The 24,935-nt window shown below is 42.6% G+C and overlaps 2 protein-coding genes across 3 annotated transcripts in view; both read right to left on the bottom strand.

The window, feature by feature from the left end:
* SECISBP2 (SECIS binding protein 2) overlaps positions 1–13,297 on the bottom strand; it is a 47,943-nt gene extending 34,646 nt beyond the window's left edge. For both annotated transcript variants that reach the window (XM_045021979.1, XM_045021978.1), the window contains exons 1-6: positions 13,169–13,297; positions 10,213–10,349; positions 7,881–8,142; positions 4,056–4,182; positions 3,352–3,587; positions 1,717–1,798 (exon numbers count right to left, since the gene is read on the bottom strand). In XM_045021979.1, the coding sequence (XP_044877914.1) occupies positions 1,717–1,798; positions 3,352–3,587; positions 4,056–4,182; positions 7,881–8,142; positions 10,213–10,349; positions 13,169–13,204 (880 nt within the window). In that variant the 5' untranslated portion in view covers positions 13,205–13,297. The remainder of the gene's footprint in view (positions 1–1,716; positions 1,799–3,351; positions 3,588–4,055; positions 4,183–7,880; positions 8,143–10,212; positions 10,350–13,168) is intronic.
* Positions 13,298–16,923: 3,626 nt separating this feature from the next.
* On the bottom strand, positions 16,924–21,983 carry CKS2 (CDC28 protein kinase regulatory subunit 2). The gene is made up of 3 exons (XM_045020318.1): positions 21,826–21,983; positions 19,795–19,922; positions 16,924–17,788 (listed from the first exon to the last, which is right to left on the bottom strand). Exons 1-3 carry the CDS (start codon positions 21,882–21,884, stop codon positions 17,736–17,738), a joined length of 240 nt encoding a protein of 79 aa, XP_044876253.1. The 5' UTR covers positions 21,885–21,983; the 3' UTR covers positions 16,924–17,735.
* Positions 21,984–24,935: the final 2,952 nt, after the last annotated feature.

Genomic DNA, 24,935 nt, shown 5'->3' on the forward strand with positions numbered 1-24,935 from the left:
AGACCAACTTCTGTTGGTGAGAGACAAGCTTTCAAGACACACCGCTCTGTGTGGTTCGAAAGCTTGTCTCTCACCAACAGAAGTTGGTCCAATTACCATTATTACCATCTCACCCGCGTTGTCTCCCCTACTATACCATGACATTTGACCAGATGTCTTGACAGCACTGGCTGTGTTGGGTGCGAGTAACTAAAACCCTTCAATTGCCTTCTTAATTGGCAACATTTACATATTCAATAGAGGAGAGACAACATGGACCCTAAGAACAAAATTACCAAAGGGCAGTCCCATCTACTCCTGCTGGGGTTCAGAGACAAGACAACACCACTTCACAATCAATGGATCAAAGACAGAGATCAATTTAATATTAGCAGAGATATTAGGAGTTAACCTAGTAGTGCTACCAGTTCCTGTGCTCAAGTCTGTACTGAGATTACATCAAGGAGCTCTGAGGAAGCCATACTTTCAGAGCTGTCTTGCCACAATACTGGATGATACTGCTGATAGTTGGCTATTTCTTTAGCAGACGCCAGCATTCTATTCTCCCACTGATGACCTCTGCCAATAAACTGAGACAGTTTTTTCATCCTGGCCTTCAGCCAGCAAGGAACATGAGTCCAGAGCACAGGTCATGACAAAAACTAGTCACCACACGTCTGCCATCTCAACGGGGGTGGCGGGGGGGAGAGAGACAGACAGACAGACACTGTCCCAAACTCAAGCAGCAAAGACATTGCATTTGTCCTCTCAAGACACTGCCCTGCAGCCACAGAAACAGACAGTGAAGTCTGAATTGGATCCATTTTATCTGAAATACCGCATGAAATATACTTATAATGGCAAGGACTCAGCCAGCCACTGAAAGAAGACAGCTATTAACAACCAGCTAGTCAACCACTCAAAACAAGCTGTTTATTAAGGTTTACTAAATGTTAAGGGTACTTGTAATTTACTATTTTTTTTGTTTGTTTTTTTTACAGAAAGCAAAGTACTAAACTTTAGGAGTACCACCCTTAACATCAGAAGTCAAAGATCACTATACTTCAAAACCTGATAATTTCTCTTAATTAACCAAACTACAAAAAAGCAGCAGCAGCAGAATCAGTACATCAGCACTACTCTTTAAATGTCCACAGACAAAAATGGGACAATTAGCTAGTGAATTCTATATACACTAGAGTTAACCACTTGCGGTTACTTCAACTGAGAGAGCAGACATTTCTGCTGCAATACAAATGGATATAGATTTGAATCATATAAAAACTCATCCATTAACATAAAATATTCTTAACTCCAAGATAATCTTATACATAAATCTGAGGAGACTTAAGACCTAAAAGAAAAATGAATGCATTTAAAAGTGGTTAGTTTTGAACAATTTCCCTTTTGCCATTTTTGCTTTTAACAAGTGAATTTTTAAAATTTAATCTAGAGATCTGCTACAAACTAAGAACTCCACTGCATTAGAAATCCATTATTTACATATATTTTGGAAGTAGTTTGTGGTAAGTCAAGATATTTACATAGCAATTAAAACAATTGCTTCATTATCTCTCACTGGTTAGTTTCCACGCTGTAGGTTTTTACCTTTAAATTTGCACATTTATTCTATTCTCAAGAAACATTCAACAGTACTTTAACTTTTATATTAATGAGATGCATAGTCAATTCAAACCCCATAGGGGGTAGATATTTTGGGGTTTCTCCAGCACTTACCTCTAGTATCTAGTGAAGAGGAAACTGAACCTGCTTCTGTATAAGTTTTTACTACAGCTTTGTTTTCCACTGAAGCTTCATCCTACAAAGCAACAACATTGTTTTGTATTCTTAAATACAGAAGAATCCCAGTGTACGTAACTTTTTAGACTCATATGGCCCGATGATATTCTGCAACCATACCAAGACCCTTTTATACCATTCAGCTAGTATAAAAGAATCTTAAAAGGGGGTAGAAATGGCACCCTGAGAATACCTCTTGTGTAGGAGACCTCCCCAGGCAGCAGAGATCTGGCATCGTGACACTCCTGCTCTCAGGCTCCAGCAATTATGTGAACGAAATGCAAATCAGGTGCAGAGCATTTCCTGGGAATTAATGACTGGCTGAAGCTGATGCACGTTAGTCATTAATCCAGAGGCAATGCCATGCACAGAGGTGGTGGTTGTTACCTCCCCCCAGCCCCCATAAGAAAGTAGCTGGAGGGAACAAGGAGGGGATGGGCTACTGTAGCATGCAAGGTCCCAGGTGTGAGCATCACATATTTTACTGCACATGGGGGGGAAAAGAAAAAATCTTTCTATAATAGAGTCAACTTAATAGTATCTTTTTGCTGGCACCTGAGGAGTTGCTGTTATCCACCAGCTGCTAATAAGTAAGGCTGTCAATCACAGTTAACTAACGCAATTAATAAAAAAAATGTTAATGGGATTTGGACATTTTTTGAAATGAGCTGGAATTGGGTCGCAGCAATATGTTGTCATTAACCAGAAGTTGCTAATATCAGGATTGCTATTAAGCAGAAATCTACTGTATATTAGGCAAGATACTAACTATTATAGAACTCCCACAGGAGTAAACTGCGCCACTGTGCAATGCAAAATTTGTGCAGAATTCTGTGTTTCCCCTGCAGAATTGGGGCTACAGAGTCGCTGGCCGCCATTAGGAGCCGCTGAACTCTGCAGAGCCCAACTCACAGTGAGTGGATTGTCTAACCCAGTGGTCTCCAACCTTTTTCGTCTGGCGCACCGTGGCAGCAGTCGAGCATCTGCCGAAATGCTGTCGCCGCCGAAACGCCGCTGAAAAGCAGCGTCACCCAGAGGCGTCGCTGCCGAAATGCCACAGCCGGCCAGGACATGGGCGCATTTAGATGCCCCCGCGGGCGCCTGGGGACCCCTGGCCTAACCTCACACAGCCCCTTCCAGTACCTCCCAACTGGAGCTGAGTTGTCGTAGGGGTTTCTGTAACTACTCCGGGGGGCGGGGGGGGGGGTGTCTTTTTTGTTTTGTGGGTGGTGTTGACATACTTGTTGACAATTATTTTGAAATAAGTTACCAAAATAATTGAAACTGGAGTGATTATATTGTGTTATTTTGACAAAACAAAACATGCAGAATTTTAAAATACTGTGTGGAGAATTTTTAGGTACAGAATTCCCCCAGGACTAATAGTTTAAATTCCTAGTCTACTCTCAAGCAATTGTCTCCTACTTTATTATAGTGATAGTCTGCAGCCTGCCTTGCCCTATCTTTTCCCTCTACAAGCTATTTGTTATTTAATCACCCTGACGACACAAGTGGTTTAATGAATCACTGAACAAGTCATTTTATGACTCCAAAGTACAAACATCAACTAACCTCTGTGGTCACCAAAGCAGAAGTCTGTGTTCTCACTGGTTGTCTCAAGACTGCAGTATTGCCTTCAGTTGAGCATAATGGCCCCCATTTATGTTTTTGTAGGTCCACTACATCATTGCTTCCCAGAGTCTGCAACTTGGGGAAATCCGAAAGGGTAACTTCAAAGGTAGGTTTTGGAAGAGACTCGTTTTTTGGAATTGGTTTTGATTTCCTGTACATGGCTTTATTAGACCTGTCTAATTAAAACATGTAAAGTCAAAGAAGCCAACTATCAGTTTATACTCACTAAATTATACCTAGATTTTTATGTCACCTCAACTATCATGATATCCAAGCACATTGATTGTTACAGAATAGTTTCAGGTCAACAATAACATTTTGAAAACGTTGATATACTAATCATTATAATAAAGATGCAGAAAGAGTAATTTAACAGTGAACCTAGGAGTAATTTTAAAGTTAGTTGCTTGCCTAGGAAGTTCTTCATATCAATCTACCTTATGTTGTAGAGTCAGCAAATAAGGTTATTCATGGTCCTCTCTCAAAAAGGGAGTCACCCGAAGAAGTATTCTCCCCATACCCCTTGACTTGGCACTTCTAGATTCAGAAACATATAGTCACACTAAACTAGAAACTACTAAATAGTCAACAATTATAATTTCTACTGCATATATTTTAACTAAGCCACATATTAGCACCCGTACCTGGTTTCAAAGCATCTCTGCCATACACAGAAGTATGAAGTGAACTTCTATTTGCTGTTCTGTCTGATGAGTCACTTCCATCAAGCCTTTTATTGTCCAATTTCTGCTCATCACCTTTTGATCTTCTCTGTAAGAAACAATGAATTGGCTGGTTAAATGAAAACCTTTCAAGAAGATTTTTTAGTTGCAAATATGGTGATCTGACCAAGTGTATTACCATAACTTAAGGTTATTCTAGTTAAGTATAACTAAAGAGTTTGGACTTTAATTTAGTATTAAAATAACCAACACAGTTTGAGGACCAATAAAAATCAGAGGAACATCTTAGATTATTAAATTTGATTTACATTTTGTTATTTCTGCTATTTAGTTTTTGCATGTCTCAGTTTGGACAACAAAACCAGATTAGTCCACTTATTTGTAATCAATTGGACTTTGAGGGTCTCATGACACTTCATGTTAATGCATACTTAGGCTCTGATTCTGCAACTGTATCTACATGGGTGGGCTCCCGCACACAGACAGGGTTTTACTGGAGTCAGTAGGGCTCAGCACTGGTGCAGGAGGCCAGCCACGTGGATGCAATTTCAGGATAGACAGTCTGAGTTGCATGCTGCCTGCAAAATTGCTAACCTAACAAGTTCAAAAATCACAACAGACCAAAATCATCAAGAGAATGGCTTAACATCACGCTGCTTTTTGGCAGGGTTTTTTTTTTGTTTTTTGTTTTTTTAAAACTTAACTTTTTGGGGGACTTGCCTTCCTTTCTCAGAATTTCAGGAAATTCATTCTAAAATGCACAAATAAAAAATCCCCCCAGACTGGGAAACTGCCTCCATTATTCTTTCATTGATGGTTGGCATCCTTCTCTAAACACTAATCTCAGCTCCCTCCTCTCCTTCCCTTCAATGGGTACCACCCTCTGCCTCACTTTACTTCAGCTGGCCATTGCCCTGTCCTGCTCCACTCAAGGACATAGTCCCGTGTTCAACTTCTTTTTCACTGTCCATGGAAACTGGCTCTGCTCAGCTCTCCTTTACCTGCAATCCAGTACCTCCTCTTCCAAGGAACTATTTTGGCTCCTGCCCATCTCTGTGTCTGTCTCCCAGACTCTGGATGCTGCCCCAATCCACCTTCTTCTCCCCTCCATACTTTCCTGACCAATTCTGTGAGTGCGCAGCTGGAATAGGGTTGACTTCCTTCAGGGGAAGGGAACCATACATACTCCTTGGATCACCTTTATACCTCTTGGTCCCCCACTTTACTATCCTTGCTGACCTGCTTCCTGCTTCTCCACTTGCCTCACGACAACATTTCCCATGCTTGTTACAGCGAGAGTTGGTCAGAATATGCCAATTTGCTGGTCTGAATTGTTTCCCCGTGTCTACATTCAGCATTTCAGGGTCCACGCAGCTCTGAAGAAAACTGTCCACATCCCCCTGGAGTCCTGGCTTGAGCTTCTAGAGTCTGCAGCTTCAGGGCAGCCCTGGAAGACCCAGCTGAGCCAGGGTTCTCCAGACTTCTAGGCTCTTAGCTCTGCTTCAGAGAGCCTGGAAGCCATGGGACAGGCTTAGCAGGCTGGTCAATTGACCTGCTTTTATTAACCACGGTCAAATATTCCAGCAATGCCTTGATGTAGGCAGTGGCCTAGCATCTGGTGCCATTCTTTCATTTTATTATGTTTTGCATTTTTCTGAATTAAAACAACTCATTTTTAAGTAACTTGATTTTTGGAATTAGGTATAAAACTCTACGGCTAAGTCTAGGCCTACTGGAGACCATAAAGTTTTACTCTTTTTGTTACTGTTCCAATAAATTACTGCTTTAAATATTTGACCAACATTTAGCCAATTATTTTTGGACTGGTCAAATGCCCACCCTACCATGGGGAGAGCCCCAACTTGAACTGGGACTCAGCTCCTGGCTCTGCGGCAGGGAGCCTGCAGGCCTGGAGGACCCCAACTCAAGTCAGGGATCTTAGGGCTTCCAGCTTTGCTGCCTCAGACCCAGAAGCCTGGATGCCCTGGGACAGCATCCCAGGGTCTATGACAGTGGTGTCATGGGGACTGTCCAAGGCATCAGGGCTTCCAGACTCAAAGCAGGGCTGGGAATCTGGAAACCCTGGGCAGTATGCATGGTGGGGCTGTCTGGGAGTCACAGAGCCAGGAAGCACCAGCAGCTGCTGAGAGAAACTGACATTCTTATTTTCACTGCTGCTATTGCCCGGCTGCAATAGCTGAAATTGAAAAGAATGCTAATTTCATTTACAACTGCCAGTGCTGGGAAGCAAATTTCGTTTTGGAAATACTGTGTGGTGGTATTTTCTGAAACTCAATTTTTTCAGGTTTTTAGTTTGGGTGAGAAAAACTGAAAAATTTCAACCTCAGCCAAAAAAAAGTTTCCGATTTTTTTGTTTGGCCTCCAAACCAGAAAAATAAATTATTTGCTTAGCTCTACAGTTACAGTGAGCACAGGTAAGGAAACAGATTCATTTCGCAGGACAAAAGAAGGAGAGCAGCAGCCTATACTGGTGGCAGCTGGAACTGAAATCCAGTCTATTTAGTCTCCTACCTGCGACCTTTGATGGATGCAGCAAGAAGTGCGGTATCTGTTTAACCTCAATCAGAAACCTCGTGATACCATGAACTTCAGGCGATATGATAAGAGGACAATTTTAATGCCACAAAACAGTGGCATCTCACAAAAATACTGGGAGAACTGGCAATCCAATATATATATTACTCCTGGGGGAATTCTGCACCACTGCGCAAGCACAGAATTAATGTCCACCCCAGATTTCCCCCGCCCCCCCCCGTAGAAGAACTGATTCTGACCAGGAGGCAAAGGAGAAGCCATGAAAGGGGTCGCACTATAATTAAACCATTCACCTACCAGGGTCTGATGTGGTGCCAAGAAAGGGCAGCTGGCTCACAGGCTAGAAGCTGCTTTCCTCACAGCACCCTGCCAGCAGGGCCAGGTGATGAGGCATGGGACATGGGGGAGGGTGAACAGAGCAGGGCACATAGGGCTGCTGGGGGGTCACTCAGACTGGGGTTCAGAACAGCTAGTGGTGGGGACTGGGGTGGAGGCACGGGCGCTAGTGGGGCGACAACATTGAGCCAGGAGCTGAATGGGAGTGGGAGTGCAAGGCCACATGGGGACATGTGCAGATATGCCTGGCTAAGTGGAGGTACTGGGACGGGGCAGATGTGCCTGACTGAATGGGGAAGGCTAGGGTCAGCCAGGGTCTGCATGGGGGAGCTCCCTAACATTCCCTTCCCCCCGCAAACACACCGAAAAAAATATATATTCATACTTCTTCCACCCAAACCTAACAAAGTTCACTTCCAGCCTCCTTCCGAGCAACTACTTCCCTCTCTCTCAGCTTCATTACCCTGACTCCCCCAAGCTTTTGTACTATTTCCGAGGGGTGTAGGAAATACATTCCTGTATTGTAGTTTAAATGAATTATTCTTCAAAGTTCTGTATTAGTATGCCTAATAAGGAATCTATTTATCAGAAAATATTTCCTGAAGATTTTTGTGGTCTGTATTGTTAGATGTACTTGCCAACAGGTATTTGGAAATAAAGTAACAAAATAGTTGAAACTGGCATGATTATATTGTGTTATTTTGACACATAAAATATGCAGAATTTTAAAATACTGGTCTTTGATACTGTAAAAAAAAAAATCTTACTGCTATAAAAATCTAAATCTGGTCTATATTACTGCTAACAACATCCCTTTAAATGCTGTGGTAGAAGCAATAGTGAACAAATAGTGACTATTCATTTTAAAGCTCACAGAAGAAGGTATTCACTTACTTTAGGAGTCTTTCTAGTCTCTTGTCTGACTGGACAAATTTGTTCGCCACATTCATTAACTATCCTGGAATGACTGTAGTGTTGAGAGTTGTTATAATTATACCGTGCACTGGCTAGTGAGCACATATTTGGTGCAGCATCAGACGAAGGCGGCGAGCTAGAGTATTCACCAAGTGGAGTATATCCCATAATGCTACCAGATATATATTGAGAAAGAGATGAAGCGCCATCCCAGGACACATCTTCTGCACATATTTGTGGCCTAAATAAATACACCATTCCTTAGTTGAAGATTTTGTTCAATATCAAGTCAGGCATAATATTTTGCAAGAAAAGCATTCTCCATAATTTCAATTAAGTATTTACTCACTGCTTTCTAGATAAGTGTTTTAGCCATAAAATTCAAGTTTTTCCTCAAGCATGATTAAAATATTAATGTTTATCTCCTTTTTATAGTTAAGCTTTCATAATGGTTATTTAAAATTCAAAAACCACAATGATTCTACCTACAAAATATTTGTTACTGAGTTTCAAAACTATTCTGCTTTACTTAAAAGTTATACTTCCCTTTTTCAGCTTTAACAGTTGATAGCAAGTTCTTTATTATTTTGCCAGACTTCCTTGTGGTAAAGAGTGAGCTTAAACTAAAAGACAGAGAGACCTGAAAGTGTAATACAACTAAGAGGCACGTGCGAATGCACTTCACTACAAGGAAAGGAATATGAAGTACTGAAACTTATTTTAAAATACAGTTTAAAACCAGGAGTATAAATACAGTACTCTGTGGGACAGAATTTATCCCAATAAAACAATACAGTACAAGGTGCTTAGATGGTAAATATTTGGGTTGTGCTTACTGGCTAAAGGAAGCCTTAAATACAGCTTCCACAAATTCAACAGATGTGAAAGTTAAAAAGGAAGGAGAAGATCAGTAAACACATTTTTCTAAATTGATATCAGTAAGGTCTCCACCAACCAGATCATGCCAAATTCTAAGCAGGCCTCTGAAAGTGAAGACATTTCCCACAGAAATTACATTTACAGATGTAAAGTGAACAGCTAGCAGTGACAGTCTCAATTTGAGCAAACAAATGTTAACTGTTTTTTAAAATCGGATATGCAGAAGCTTAGCGTGGCCAAAGTTTATAAGCCTGATGTTTTCTTATTTTCATATATCTGTTCAATTCTGGAATAAGTAGATATTGTGTATTGCATGTCTGGAGTAAGAAATGCTCTCGCTCTCTCGCTCTCTCTCTGGTTGTAAGAGTTGTTTTGACTTCAGCCTATCCTAATTTATATGGAGACATATGCACAATAGTGCATCAACCATTAACCTTCATTTTCTGACTTAAGTCCCCAACAATGCAACCTTAATAGTGCTTCTCACTATTTCTTTAATTATGTTATATTCTGTCATAAATCAGACTTGCATTCAGCTCATCATTAAACAGATTACAACAATCCAAAATACTGGGTGTATACAAAGATAATTTTGTAAGAATTCTGAGATCGCCCCTGGGAAAAGTCAGTTAAGGTATAAAAAAAAGAACACAATCTTTGGGCGGTTTTTTAGGCTGTAAATAAGTTGCAGGACACTGCAATTATGGCTAAAATGAAACCAATGCTTAACATTCTGAGAAACTAATAAAAAAGTTAGGATACCAACTGAATATTAAACCCAACCTTTGTAATTGTTAGGGTTTTTTTTAATCCTAATATACAGCATTAAAAATCCATTTAGTAAAATCTACATTGGAGAATCCTGAAAACTGCTACATTGAAAATAGATTTGTTGGGGATCTTATTCTTACTAGATTTACCTAGTAAGATAAGTTCTTTTGGTGGGGGTTTTTTTTTGGGGGGGGAAGGGGAAACCAAGGAAGGACCCTGAAGATTCCTTATATCTAGAATGAAGGCATTTGGGGACCCTCCCCCTTCCCCACTCTCAAGGGTCCTTCCTTCCCTTTCTATACATACCCATTGTTTCTCCCAACCATATAATAGTTTATCATCCTTCTGCCCCAGGACTGGATGTGATTCCTTCCAGAGCCAAACACCACATCTGAATCAGCTAGACTAGGCACTGCAGAGTGACATGAGACTTCCTTGCCCTTCTCTAGTGACTCCACAATACCAGGTCTTTGGGATCAACAACCTAGGTACCAAATCTGTATCACTCAGAGCAATGCAGAAGTCTAAACCATTAGGCAAGCACTAATACAGTTAGAAGAATTAAAGCACTAGATGCTCCTACTTCAGTTTTGGAAAAGTAGTCAAAGTCAAGGCACTAGAAGGTTAAAGTTACCCATATGAGATTCAGAAAAATACATACTTATCCACAGACGGTTCCTGAACACGTGGGTAGTAGGTAGTAGGAAAGACACATGCTTCTGAAGGTTCTGACCATGCAACAGTTACTGTCGTGTATTTTGGGACAAACGGTTTGACATCTGCTGAGAACTTGAAGCCCTATGAAACAAAATGTTTTTTGGATACATGAATTTTGAGATTAAGCAAAAGTAAGTGGGGAAAAAAACAACCCTACCTCATCTGTGTGAGCAAAACTGCACAAAAAAGAGCTAGTTTGTTCACTTGTTCTAATAATAATAATAATAATAGTTGTGAAGCAACAAAATTCTCAGAAGGAAAGTGAAGGGGAAAAAACAAACAGCAAAGATTTGATTGCTTTGGAAAGTTATTTTCACATGATGCCTACATGTAACAGAAAATACACAAAACAAAGGTACATTACAAAAATGCTAGGATCCTGCTTAACACGAGATGCAAAAAGAAGAATATTCCATTTTCAGATTAGTCACTTAATCAGTATAATCATCTCAGCAGATCATTAGCATTACTTTAAAATGTTGCCTCCAAATGTACAGTAATTGTGAATGCTTTTAAAAAATATGGATCAAACATTATATTCTGTATCTTTCTAGTGAGATTGTCACAGCACTAATATATTCATACTGACATGCCCAATTTTGGAGGTGTTCCATATGTTGGACTACTACAGCCTTCAACAGGCCTTTTGAATGTAAAGTAGGCTCCAATATTAAAACCAGAATGTATTTATTGATGTTACTTGTTGCTGGCACTTCATAGTTTGTGCTTGGAGAAAGTAGTATTTCAAAATTCTATTCACTCTAATACATGCAGTAAGTCATTTTAAATCTGATTATATATTTCTTCATAACTAAGACTTGCTTTACTAGTTTTCATTGTTAAAGCAGTAAAACAAAGTCAACTTCATGAATTGCTGTATCCATGCAAGGGCACATGGAGCCTTGTTTATAAAAATGTTTCATTGACAGTAATTTCAGTGTTTAGAATGTACAAGAGCACCCTCTGGTGGTTAAGGGTGCACCTGGAAATTTGAGGATTAAGGCTTTTACAACCCAACAGATAAATATGGATTCTTGTCTTCATGGGTTTGTTAGAAAGAGTGTCCACTTCAACTGTTGCCAAATTTATCCTGGCCACTTAAATACAAAATATAGATTGCATTGGTGAGAAATGGGACATGAAATATGTACACACACGAGTATAAAAACAAATCAAGTTATTTTTGGAGTTAAAGCTGTTACCAGACAAACGAATAAGGCATAAATAATACCAACCATAAAAGTACTTTTAATTTGGGGTTTATCATTAATTTTAAAGACATCTAAGGCTGACTGGGAGATCTCTATGGAATCTAGTGCCATATTGGTTAGATATGTACATTTTATATTTGACACACAACCAACGGGGCATTATTCACAGAATAAATGTAATAGAAGACTACCCCATAGCATCGGTGACTCTTAAAAATAATAGGTTCCTTTATATATATATATTCTCTCTCTCTCAAACACACACACTTCACCATGCCTATGATGTGTTTAGTGTCTTAACGTGAGACATTTTGGTTCTCAAGGTACTGGTGCAATATATTCACTGAATGCTTAACTCAAGTACATTTCCTGCTGAAAACGCTGTAATGGTAAAAACACTGATTTTAGCAAAGAACTTGAAGCATTCTAATGCAGTTCGCTTTTAAGTATGCTCTTAATATTGTATATGCTTCTTTGAATTATTTGCTTCTCTCCTCCACAAGTATCTGACAAAAGTAACTATTTCAGAGCTTTTGGGAAAAAAGTATATTTTACATATAGATCGGCACGTTGAATTTAGTCTCTTATGCTGTACAAAATACAAACTTCTTTTAATTGTTTGGGATAATTAGAACAAACACCATCTTTAAAAATTAATAAGAGGTTTCAGGTATCACATGAACTCCTGACTCCCCTTCTATTTGTGGTTTCATAAACACATGTTCCTTTTCATAAAAGATTCTCTCTTCCTTGATGTTGCGTGAAAGCCTCACAGAAAAAACAGAGTCTTGATTTTGTAAAGGCTTATTTAAGTTTTTTACATTTTTTCCAGGACTGACATCTTAATCCTGCAACTGGATCTGAGAAGGCAGACCCCCAACACCTATGTAGAGACCCACAGAAGTCAAGAGTTGCATGGATCCAGCTGCAGAATCAGGGACAAATACTACTGGAACTGATCATGAGTAAAGTTATATGCATGTTTGAGTGTTTGCAGAATCAATTAAACCCATTCCCAAGCAACACCAGCTAAACTGAAAAGAGCCATTTCTTTACACCAGAATAAGATTGTCCAGTTTATACCAGTAAATCTATATTAGTTTATACGCACACTTTAGCTTACACCAGTATAACTTTCCCACGTAGACAGGACTTCACAAGGAAAGTGTGAAACTTATGCCTGCCCCTCCCCTGCAATCTGAGCTATATAAGCAAATTCCTACACCTGGAAATGGCTCTGCACGGGCACAGAGCTCACCTGCACGAATCTGATTGCAAGAGCAAGGCTAAACGATTGTCAAAGCACAAGAAAAACGGAAAGACGAGGTATCTCCCCGACCCAGCTCCCTCCCGGTTGCAGTAATACTGGTGGGGTACTTGCAGCAACAGCAGGTCAAGTATTTTCAGACCAGAAGTATCATTTCAAATTGATGGTCCCTCTAAAAAGGAACCGCCCGGACTCAAAGGCCAGCTCGGGGCCCCTTAGCCCGTCACACGTAGGGCCAAGGTGGAGGCCGCCGCGGCTTCCACCCCCAGGGCAGAGCTGCAGGGCGCACGGGCCCGCAGGGGCTCCCCAGACTCGGGAGCGGAGCAGGGCCCGCGGTGCAGCCAGGCCCCCGCTTATGTAACGGCTTGAGGGGGGAAAGGGGCGGACCCCTGCGCGGCCCAGAGCCGCCTCGCCGGCCTTACCTCGCTGGCCGTGCCCGGCTCCCGCTCCGTGGCCATGGCCGGCCGAGAAGGGGAACAGCGCCACCCCCCCTCCCCCAAACCAGCTCCCGAGTCCGACCGGCCGACGACGCCCGCGAGAGGCGTCAGAAGAGCCGCGGCGCAGCTGGTTCTACGTCACCTTCCAATCACCGGCAGCAGCGAGGGAAGGAGGTGGAGCCTGTTGGTCTGGTCACGTGACCGCACTGCCGCACCTGCCATCCAAGACCTTGGTGACGGTGTGCCAGCCTGGGAGGTACCCCCTGGAGCCTCTGAGTGGCACGCTCCTGTGCGTGCGCCTCACGGAAAGCTGATTGTGTTATTTTGTGCAAATAATCCATCTGGAATGGTGGCGGTTTGGTCAGTTTTCCAGCGTTTTCCCTCTTGCTATCCATGGCCAAATAACCACTGTAGCGGTATGTTTGTAGACTATTATAATTTAGAGGTTTTCCCTTATGAGGGATAGTATTATGAACATAGGCATCTGGCGGTGTGCCCTGCTGGCAAGGGTTGGGAACACCGCATGACTGTGTGCCTCAGTTCTTTATTAAAGTTGTATTCCTTTTTCATTCACTGGTTTGTTATTTAATTAACCCCAAGAGCGTTACAACCATCTGAGAACACTTTATTCCTACCAATCATTGCACAAATGAGTCAGGCGCTTTTTTTTTTCCATTTTCACCATTTCTATTTACATTTGCAGCATCTTTATAAACTCCCCCTCCTGTTTGTTTCCCCAGTACCACAGCAGCCCAGTAGTAATAAAACAAGGCCTCTAGAGCCAGCTAAGTCACATGCACCAGCATCCAAGGCTGCTCTTACACATAGTGAGAAAGAGTATGAGAACTGCTTAGAGTGTTGGCAACTGAAGGCATCTCAATATCTTCCCTCCTTCCTATTTAAAATAATTTAAATGGGGCAGAGGAAGGGACACTTTACTGCCACCACTCCCAACCACAGAGCTTTGGCCATCTAAGAAGCACCATATGGATCCCTCTCTAAGACTTGCTGTGAGTACATCAACAATACAAAATTCAGTTTCTTGAATGGAAGTTTGTGCCCAGTACTCCCCTTCTCGTATGCTCAGTGCATTCTTGATATTTCTGAATAGTCATGAACTAAGTACTTATGTATGGTAGATAGTATGGTATGTATGGTGTCTTCTCTCTTTAAAAAAATGATGACTGAGTGGTGATAAACACTGCAGTGCCTAAAGTTCTACATCAAGTCAATCCAGGATGCTCCTTGTCCTGTATTTCATCAATAACAATGCAAAGACTCAAAAATTAATACAAGCATATGATTTTGCACTAGCAACAAAACTTTTCATACAAATATCCTTGATTTCCTTTATGGCATGTAGTTGGAGCCATTTTGGTTCCAGAATATTAGAGACAAGGTTGATGAGGTAAAATCTTGTATTGGATCAACTTGTTGGTGAGATTTCAAACTACACAGAGCTTTTCTTCAGGTATCTCTCTCAGACCTGAAGTAAAGCTCAGTGTGGCTTGAAAGCTTCTCTCTCTCACCAACAGAAATTGGTCCAATAAAATATTTTACCTCATCCAGTTTGTCTCTTTATTTCCTTTAAAAGTTAGTAGTCACTAATCTGAAAATATGTTTTGGAAAGATTACTTGCTCATAGCTGCTGTCCTCTGAATGTGTCGTCTTTGCAGCCCTCCACTGCAAGCTATGTGGGTCAAGTACATGACTCCATCAACGAGAAAGTTTATCATCACCATTGTGAGAAGTGTGCACAAGAACATTTTTTTTTGCTAAGGCTGTTCCATTTGTATGACAGTTATGTGCAACTATGTGTTTATGATCATAAATAAAATTTCTTCTTCCACAAAATCTTTTGATGATAATCTGAAGTACCAGTAATGATATAGAAAAACTACACTAATACAGAGCCCAGTCTCAATGTTTGTATCATGTGTCTGAAATACATTTCTGATTTACATTGAGCTAGTTATTGTTCACATAAGTCAGTTAACTTATGTAAAAAATAAAAAACAAGGATGACATTTTCACTGTTTAAACTTTTGTCATGCTTAGCATATCAGAAAGCAATGTGCTTGCACAACATGGACATAAAATACCATGTTATTTATTAAAGACAGCCAGACCCAATTTAAATCTGATATAGCCATAGGCACTTGGTATGTTTTCTACTGACCAGCATAAGGATAGAACTTTGACACAATTAAGGTGACATAGGCCACAGCTACACTACCTGCCGGATTGGTGGGTAGTAATCGATCTATTGGGGATTGATTTATTGTGTCTCGTCCAGACACGATCAATCAATCCCGAATTGACGCCATACTCCACCTTGGCAAGAGGAGTAAGCAGTTGACGGGGGAGCCACGGCAGTTGACTTGCTGCTGTGAGGATGGCCAGGTAAGTTGAATTAAGATACTTTGACTTCAGCTATGCGAATAGCGTAGCTGAAGTTGCATATCTTAGATCAATCTCCGCCCCAATGTAGACCAGTCCTAATTTAGATGCAAAGAGCTCAGTGTAAGCTCAAAAGCTTCTCTCTTGCCAACAGAAGTTGGTCTAAAAATATTACCTCACCTACCTTGTCTCTCTAATATCCTGGGACCAACACAGCTACAACACTCTACATAATTTAGGAAGTTACATTAAAGATTTTTGCAATTCAGCTCTACGAAGTGCTTTACAAAAGACATTAAGACAATTCCAGTCTCATGACCTTATCTGCCTATACCATTCTATAATCGAATGCCTTGAATCTACATGCAGTTCTGACTATGACTGCAGTGGAATAGCCATTACTGTATCCTACTCACCTTTCAAGGCTGTATTCTCAGGCCACAGCTTAGTGCACTGTGATTAAGTACAAACCATGATTAATGGGCTAGAGTATTGTCAGCTAATATATTTTCCCCTCATACACCTCCAGTAGACAGCATGGCTTGATCATATACTTCAAGTTTTGACAAATTATGCCTTTTCTAAAGGGAAGCACTAATGTTAAGAGACCTTTAGGGAGAAGGCCCAGTTAGCAGCCATTTACTTTTTAAAATCAAGAGGCTCAAGTACTTCTACTCATGTATGATGGCATAGGAGAATCAAACAGTTGAAGTCATTATCACACACTTGCAACTGCTACCTAGAAATCCACAAAATACAGGTGACTGCGCTGATACTGCAGTAACTTTGATTTAGATTTACACTACAGCCTGTGAAAGTATTGCCAGTCTTGGGTTGAGCTAGCATAGTTATAAAATTATAGCAAGAAATTCTTCAGAGGGGAATGAGTGGTCACAAGACTTAGACATAGTTGTAGCTAGAGATTTTTATCTAAAACCTGAATAGCATTTGATTTTTGCTATTCTCTGAACGCAAACTCAAGCAGCACATGGGCTATTTATAATCTTAGGCCTTAGTTACACTTGCAAATTTGCAGCGCTGCAGCAGGGTGTGAAAACTCACCCTCTCCAGCGCTGCAAGTTGCGGCACTGCAAAGCCCCAGCATGGTCAAAGCCCCAGCGTGGTCAAAGCCCCAGCGCTGGGAGCGCGGCTCCCAGCGCTGTACGTTATTCCCCACAGGGAGGTGGAGTACAGACAGCGCTGGCGCTTTGACTACACTTAGCACTTCAAAGCGCTGCCGTGGCAGCGCTTTGAAGCGCAAGTGTAGCCAAAGCCTTAAAGCCAGGACAGCCAACTGCATTCTCCAGCCTGTTTTTAGATGTGATTGTCTGACTAGCCTTCCTCATGCTAAAGTGATTTGAGAGGTGGCTCAAATAGCCTAAGGGCAGCAAAGCGATGGGGCACATTCTGGGGCAGCAAAGCCTAGATTAACCTGTTTTGTGAAGAGATTCTTGATTCAGAGTAGCCAGCCAGCAACTGTGTCTTCCCAGAGACAGGTATTATGTCATAGTGGAGAAACTAGGTTGCTGTGAAGCCACTTTTTTTTTTTTGCCTATGCAGTGATTTAATGATCAGTTTTGGACAAATACCTCCTCCTCCTCCACTAGTTTAGCCTTAACACCCAAATTCTACATAGTTGATTCCTATCTGCTAACACACAAGATTTCTTAGAAAGACTTCACAAAGTAGGTATCTAGAATTGAGAGTCAGTGTTTATTTCTTCAGATCCATTGTGAAGAGTTGGGACGCCACGGGCTTTGAACTAGTCAAACATTTGTAATTGCAATGCTGTACAGAGCTGCTCAGTATTGAAACTAAAGTTTCTAAAGAAAAGATACATGTAATAAGTGAAAGTCTATAGTCAGGACATACACATGCAACATGAACACTTTATTAAACAAAATTTAATAAGTAGTCAAATAGGCATTTATATTACAGTAAAGGAATAGGTTTTTATTCTTTAGACACCATAGCAGCCTACTTGGAATTGCATTTGACTGAGCTCTGTTGCTGTGAATAATACAGCTCATGCACAGATACGGATGTATGTTTTGTACATTTTTTTCAAGTATTCACTGAATACTACCAACATATATACACTCATATACATAAAGTTCCAGAAGATTTAATAGAAGTTTTCCAGAAAAAAAGTTCATTTTTGTTGGTCTTTCGGAAGAGGTCGTCTAAAGAGAAGGATGTGCGGTTCTGTGGAAATAAGATTGAACACAAATTTCAATGTTAACCTGCAATATTTATCATTGCCAGTGCTATACATGTGTACAGCAGGTTAGTACTCAATTACTACATTTAATAGAGAAAATGCTGAGTCTCCCCACTGAGTGTAAGAAAAATGACCATTCCTATATGCAGTGCCTTCAGGCTTGCCCTTCTATATGGGGTAAAATTCAGGCACTTCTAAAACTTTGGATCTTAAGCCAATTAGGTGCTTTTAAGAGGTTTACCTTTGGTGCCAAGACAGGCCAATCAAAATTAAAAAACAGATATTTCCATGAATGCTCAAGTTTCAAGTACTTGGAAGGTTAAGCGTTGAGTGACTGATCAGTGCATTTTAGTGTGGAATTATATCTTCCCATGTGCAACTAATACACGAGCATATGATCATGATCAACTCCTTAGACCTTTAAAAGCAGCAAAGAGTCCTGTGGCACCTTATAGAGTAACAGACATATTGGAGCATGAGCTTTCGTGGGTGAATACCCACTTCGTCGGATGCATGTCCTTAGACCTTGTTTCAGTAAGGAATTTGTACCAGTTTAATAGAAGACTATTGCTAGTAGAGCAAAGTCAGCTGAGTTTGATTTTTCACAACATTTTCATACCAAACCCTCCTAATGTAGATGCAGTTTATATTGGCTTGTTTTGCTTACTAAGATAGTGTAAGCTATACTGGCAAGAGCACCTTTATGCTCTATCATCAACACTACAGGCTGACTATACTAGACTACCTTTTCTAGTAGAGACTTGACTGGTCTGTTTTAAACCAGCTCAAGAGTGTACCCACTTGTGGAGACATTGATTTAACTAGATCAATTTCTGGGTAGATCTAGATAATTGGTTCAACTTCCTTGTTTAAACAAGGCCGTCAGGCCAAGTGGCACATGCACATCCTTAAGCAGCAGTGTGAAACAATGCAATAAGTCTTTGGAAGGAATGGCCATGCTAGCAGAAAATTTGTATCGACCTTTGGTTGAATTTGCTTGCTGGTTCTTCTAACCATCAAACTTTGAAGACAGCTCACAGATCACCTGCAGTTGTCCACTGACAGATATGTTAACTTTCAGTCAGGTTTGTACTAGTTTTATTCTTAAATACTCATGATTAGCATCAAAGTAGGGTCTGAAATTGAGTCACTTGTACTTTGATACAAAGATTATAGTATTACAGTTTAATGTAAACTGCTTTATCTAGTAAGTCCCTTTAGCTAAGATCTTCTAATCTTTAACTTCTGTCATTTCTAGCAAATCAGCTATAATATAGCCACTTGGATGACAGTTTTATTCTGGTTCACAAAGATTAAGTTATACAGTTATGTATATCCAAGTGTCTAAACTTTAATCTAGCAGATAGCAACATGTCAGTTTTCTAGTTCAGGGCTTGAAAAGTTTGATAGCTACAAACTAGACATGAGATGCCCACTAGTTAAACCCAGAGGCCTGGTCTACATTAGGGGTGGGGGTGAAATCAATCTAAGATATGCAACTTCAGCTATGAGAATAGCGTAGCTGAAGTCTACGCATTTTAGATCAACTTCCCTCCTGTCCTCATGGTGCAGGATCGAGCTGTCGACTCTGCTTCTGCCTCTCGCCCTGGTGGAGTTCTGGAGTCGATGAGGAGCGCGTTCGGGGAAATCGATCTATTGTGTCTAGACGAGATGCGATAAATCGATCCGACAGATTGATCATTACCCGCTGAGTAGTGTGGACATACCCAGAGAAATCCTGCACTGGGTCTAAAAGCAAGTGTTAGGGAAATTTTAAGCCACCCCCTCCACCCCACTCCCCAAAATGACTCCAATGCTTCTCCACTGCTGTTAGTTTTACCAAACAACTCGAGTTGTGACAATCTTTTGCTTCCTGTAACATTGGGTATTGCAAGTAGGCAAAGATTCAGGGTGTCCTTTTAATCCCAACAAGTACCTGTGCAGTCAGTTAAAAGTGCAATTATAACTATAGAACAGACATTTCATTTACCTGGCTCATGGATCATGTAATGGACCCAGCCAAGACTTTGCTGGACACCAAGTCTTCTCCATTCCTCTTCAGACATTAGATGGGTTTTTGGTACTTGCTTTGAAAGCTCTCTGGGTAACATCACATGTCTGTTGAAAATATAATAGTACTTAAAGTTATCCTACAGTACAGATCAGTTTTCTTTCTGATGACACCTGTATTTGTAGGCTATAATCCTTACTGCCTTTCCTAGAGAAATCTCTTAAGCAGAGCTCAAAGTCCAGAACTATATCCTCCAGACAGAGGATATCAGGCAACTCAGCGTTATCCTGACCACCAGTGGGAAGCCCAGTGCACTTTTCGTAAGATATTGTGCCTCTCCCAATCTATTTCAGTCCCAGCTGCTGGAAGGATGCCCTCCTGTTCTCAAGTTCCCTGGGAGTGCCATCCACTACCCTAGGAGAGACATGTTGATGATGTACCAATGGCAATATACAGGCTATTTAAAGATGCAACAGTTTTAATTCATGCAGATTTAAGTGTTCATATTAAAATACTTTTAAGCTTAAGAGGTGGTATGCTAAAAATCTTGAAAACCAAGAACCAGTATGGTAGATGTTAAACTTTCAGCCCTGTAAGGGAAGGTGTAATCATGCACTCCATTCCCCACTTCATCTGAAATATAGGAGAGCCAGGAGAGAATTCTTGCCTAGTCTAGCACATGTTTATCAAAGCAAAGAGTGCTCCTGGCAACTGATTATTGCCACACTGTTTAAGAGAAGAAAACCCTTATCTACCTGATCAGATAAGTGGTTTTAAGAAACATACAAAGCAACATTCTTATACCACCAGCTATGATTCACTTATCACTGCCAAGTCAACTGCTGACCAAGATAGTCTGACCTCTGCCCTTGAATACCAAACTGTATATACAGATCACAAGCCTATCTTGGTGAGAGTAACATGAAACTGAGGCATTGTAGTGCATTTCATAGGGCACTGAGCAGTCTGTTTACATCTTCCCTCTGAGACCAATTACAATCTGCCTCCCTATTATGCAAACTGGTTACACAGCATTGTTTCAGGCTTGAATGAACAAAACATTCAAGTGGGGTAAGCAAGAGGTCATCCATCCTATAGCCTTGTGCTCAATGTCATTAACCTGCATATAAGGAGTCACCAATATACACGCACCCAGAGCAAAACGTCCCACAGGAAGCATGGCATCTTAATGCTAAGATTTGTTCAGGGTATTGTGTGAGTTACTACACTTCAAGTTAAAGCTCCAGGACTCCCTTGCATTGCAGAGCAGCTACACTCGAAAAGGCTACGTGCCTACCTGCCCAGGCCACGTGGTCTCAGGGAGCTGTATAAAGTGAGTGCCTCACTCTGAAGCAGTGAAAGCAGAGTCACGTTCTGGAGGGAGCCAGAGGCGGCTGCCATTGTTGTCACCCCATCCCAGAGATCAGGATTGTTTACAGGCAGTAAAACCCAGTCCCACCGCTGCTCCGGGTGGGTAAGGGACCAGCGAGCCCGCCAGCGCTCAGCAATGGCCGCTAGAGTCTCCCCCCATTAATTCCAGGGACGCGGAAGTTCCGGCGAGCTCGCGGCAACTCCCCCGAGTTCAGCACCAGCAGACCTGGCTTCCCTGGGAGACGGCGCTGAGGGCTCCGAGCAGGACCCGCGACTTCGTCACTGGCTCGCGAGTCCCGTCAGCGCGCACAGCCCGGCCGCCCCTGGCTCCCCGCCCATTGTTCCCCAGACCCGTCCCCTCATTTCCCGGGGCAGACTCGGCACCGTCTGCGCTCGAGGCAGGCCCCGATATTGGAGCGTCAGATTCTGACCTGAGCCCCCCGAACCCCGTCAGCCCAGAAGAGTCACTGGTCCCGCCTACACCCCCAGAGGGGAGCAGCAGGCAAAGCATTTACACCGCCCCACCCCAGAGAGCGCTGCGCCCCGCGCCTCCGCCTCCTCCCCGGAGGCCCCTACGCGCGCCCCCCGCGGCACGGGAGAGGGTGAAGGAGAGAGAGGAGCAGCCCCCGCCCCACGCACCGATACTCGTAGTGCTCGTCGAAGTACTTGTCGGAGTAGTAGATCTGCTTGTGGGCCATGGCGGAGGCAGCTACACCAGCAGGACCCAACTCGCGTTCCTCACCCTGAGGCAGCGCCCGCTCATCAACTGACCGCTTCAGCTTTCCACTCAATTTGAATCCAACAATTCAACGTTTATTGGCGGGCGGCGCCAGCCAATCACAGAGCGCGCTGTCACATGCGTCAGACAATGACATCACCCGTATCCTCCACCTTCTCCAACCAACCATTTAGAGGCCATTAGAGCAAAAGGCGTAGCGTAAGAGGGGGAGGGTTAAAGTGAGCTGCGCGCGCAGAGGTTGGGAAGGAATTGGCGCGTGCGCTCGCTCGCTGTTCTCTAGACACGCGCTTGCCTCGTGAGCAGCTGTGGGACGGTTATGGGCGGGATTGGTTGCGGTTGGGGAATGGGGCAGTTCCAGCAGTTTTCTTCAGCTGCATGTGCGGGTGCAGCTGACAGGTTGCTGAGCTGCTCCGCCCCTCCCGACCTAGGGGCCGTTCCTGCTCGTCTCCTGCCTTCTGCTGAGGAGTGTCCCCCGTAGCTCCTCGCGCAGCAGTACCTGCCTGCTGCAGCCAGCAGTGACGGGCTGTCTGGGTGTGCTTATGCTGTAGAGTTAGCACAGGGTTCAAACAGGCTCAGGCCTAACTACTTCCGCTGCAGCCCAATCACACTAACCCAGGGCTGGAACCTAGGACCCCATGGGAGCAGAGGGTTGGAGCCTGAGTCAAGCTAGGAATCAGGGTTCAAACACTGTCGTTTACAGTGTAGACAGCCTCATTGGACTTGTGCTCTCTCTGGGAATACCCCAGAAGTATCCCATGGGCTGGCTTTGTCTGCTGGATAGTCAAATTTCCACACACTGCATCATGAACAAAAGGCCAGCGTGGCACATTTTGGGAGGGCACTAGGAAGTCTGGGATATGAGTGGTTGGACTGGGACCTGTTTAATGCAGTGGGTAGGCTGGATCTGCAGATGGGAATCAGGGTTCAACAATTCCTAACCTGGGGTTACAAATAAATGTAGCTGCTCAAGCCTTACATTAACTTAAGTTTTCCTAAACTTGCACTTACAGTGCACTGTAGACATACCATCTGGCTACTCTGCTGTCTGTCCTTTCTTCAGGTTACAATAGTGGTGGAGACCTGGGGTATGTCTACACTGCAAAAAAACCCTGTGGCAGCAAGTCTCAGAGTCTGAGTTAGTTGACTCTGGCTCCTGCTGCAGGGCTAAAAATAGCAGTGTAGATGTTCCTGCTCAGGCTGGAGCCCATACTCTGAAATCCAGTGAGTGGGGAGGGCAATTTTTAGCCCCACAGCCTGAGCTGTCAGACTCGCTGCCGCAGGTGGTTTTGATGTAGACATACATGTGGTAACCCTGGCTATCAGCACGTCAGACCCAGCTTCTCAAGGCTTCAATATTGCTAACCACCTGAGCCAAGTTACTATGTCTTCACTGCTGCATTAACCCAAGTTAGTTAATCCAAATTAAGGACACATTGTTTTTTGCAGCATAGACATACATTTGATTATAGCCCATGGGTGCACTTAACCTAAGCCCTGATGCACCTACACAGATCTCACGGCAACGGGCAGAAAAAAGCTGCACAGATAGAAACTGTCCAAACTACTCATAAGCATGGCTCTATATAACACATCTCCATGGGGTGGCACCACTCACAAGGACAGCTGCAGCTATAGCCCAGGGTGGCCAGGATCCTGTGTGACGAGGGCTCTGGGTTTAACCATAACAAGCTCATTCTCAAAAGTTAGTAACATAGCATAAGTACTTTAGGCTGGGGGCTTGGGAGACCTGGGTTCAATTTCCTTCCTCCACCACCAACTCCCTTTGTGGCCTTTGGCAAGTCACTGAGGGTGAGTCTTCACAGCAAAAGCTGTGCACAGATTAGCCTGCCCAAATTAGCTTGAATCTAGCTAGCACAGACATAGTGTTGGGCCAAGCATCCCTAAAGTTTAATTGGGTTCACGGTATATGCTAATGTTTATATTGGTTGTATGTTTATCTGTTGCATATGGAGACCATTTTTAGTTTCAAAATGGAGCCCTAGTTTTCAAAATGGACTCCTGGGTCACCTGACTCAGCTGTTTCACTCTTTTGATTTAAACCTGGTAAGCAACTTCCAGTTTTAACTGTTTTTTCCCAGGAAATGCACAGGGCTTCCTGAGCAGGGGTTCCCTTGAGGGTTTTTTCCCTGCCAAAAGAGAGTATATAAGGCTAATCAGCCCTCACAATCGGGCTGCCCATCTTAGTGGCAGGAGTGCGCATGTTTTCCTTTTCAGGTTGAACTTTTCAGGACCTGTAGAATCATCATCACACCGGGATCTTCTCCTCAGAGGACGCCTTAGAGTCCTCTCCTGCGGCTTTACATTAGCCAAAGGATTGCAGGTCCTGAGCAATCAAACCCTTCCCCCCCCATTGACTGATGATGGCGCTTGAACTGTGAAGAAGGTTACTATAATCGGACTTTTTATTCGATTACCTACCTTGCTGTCTATGGTTTGGCCTAAGGGTTTGTAAGGGGCTGGCTTCATGCCACCTATTGTAATCACTGTAATTGAATTGTTTTCCTCTCACCCCATTTTCCCTTATCCTGTATACCAATCCCTACAATACACTTGCTCCTGTTTGTATCAATGTACTACTATTCCTCATTATTTCCAGAACCTACAGGTGATAGATACTGAGAACAGGAAAATGAATAGTAAATTTATAGGGTTTATGTCTGCATCTTTCTTTCATTTTTCCCATCCTATCAATAAGTAAAGGTAGAACAGTATGGACTAGCACTGTGCATACCCAGGGTCTGTGTCAGGCTTGTACTATCCCCCCTGAAGCCTGCACTGCGCTAGTTGGATTCAGACTAGCTCGGGTAAGCTACTCTGTGCACAGCTTTTGCTGTATAGTCATAAGAATGGCCATACTGGGTCAGACCAAAGGTCCATCTAACCATTGATGGATCTATCCTCCATACGTTTATCTAGTTCTTTTTTGAACCCTGTTATAGTCTTGGCCTTCACAGCATCCTCCGGCAAAGAGTTCCACTGGTTGACTGTG

Source organism: Mauremys mutica, chromosome 6 (assembly GCF_020497125.1).
Source record: "Mauremys mutica isolate MM-2020 ecotype Southern chromosome 6, ASM2049712v1, whole genome shotgun sequence".
NCBI classification, from domain to species: domain Eukaryota; kingdom Metazoa; phylum Chordata; order Testudines; family Geoemydidae; genus Mauremys; species Mauremys mutica.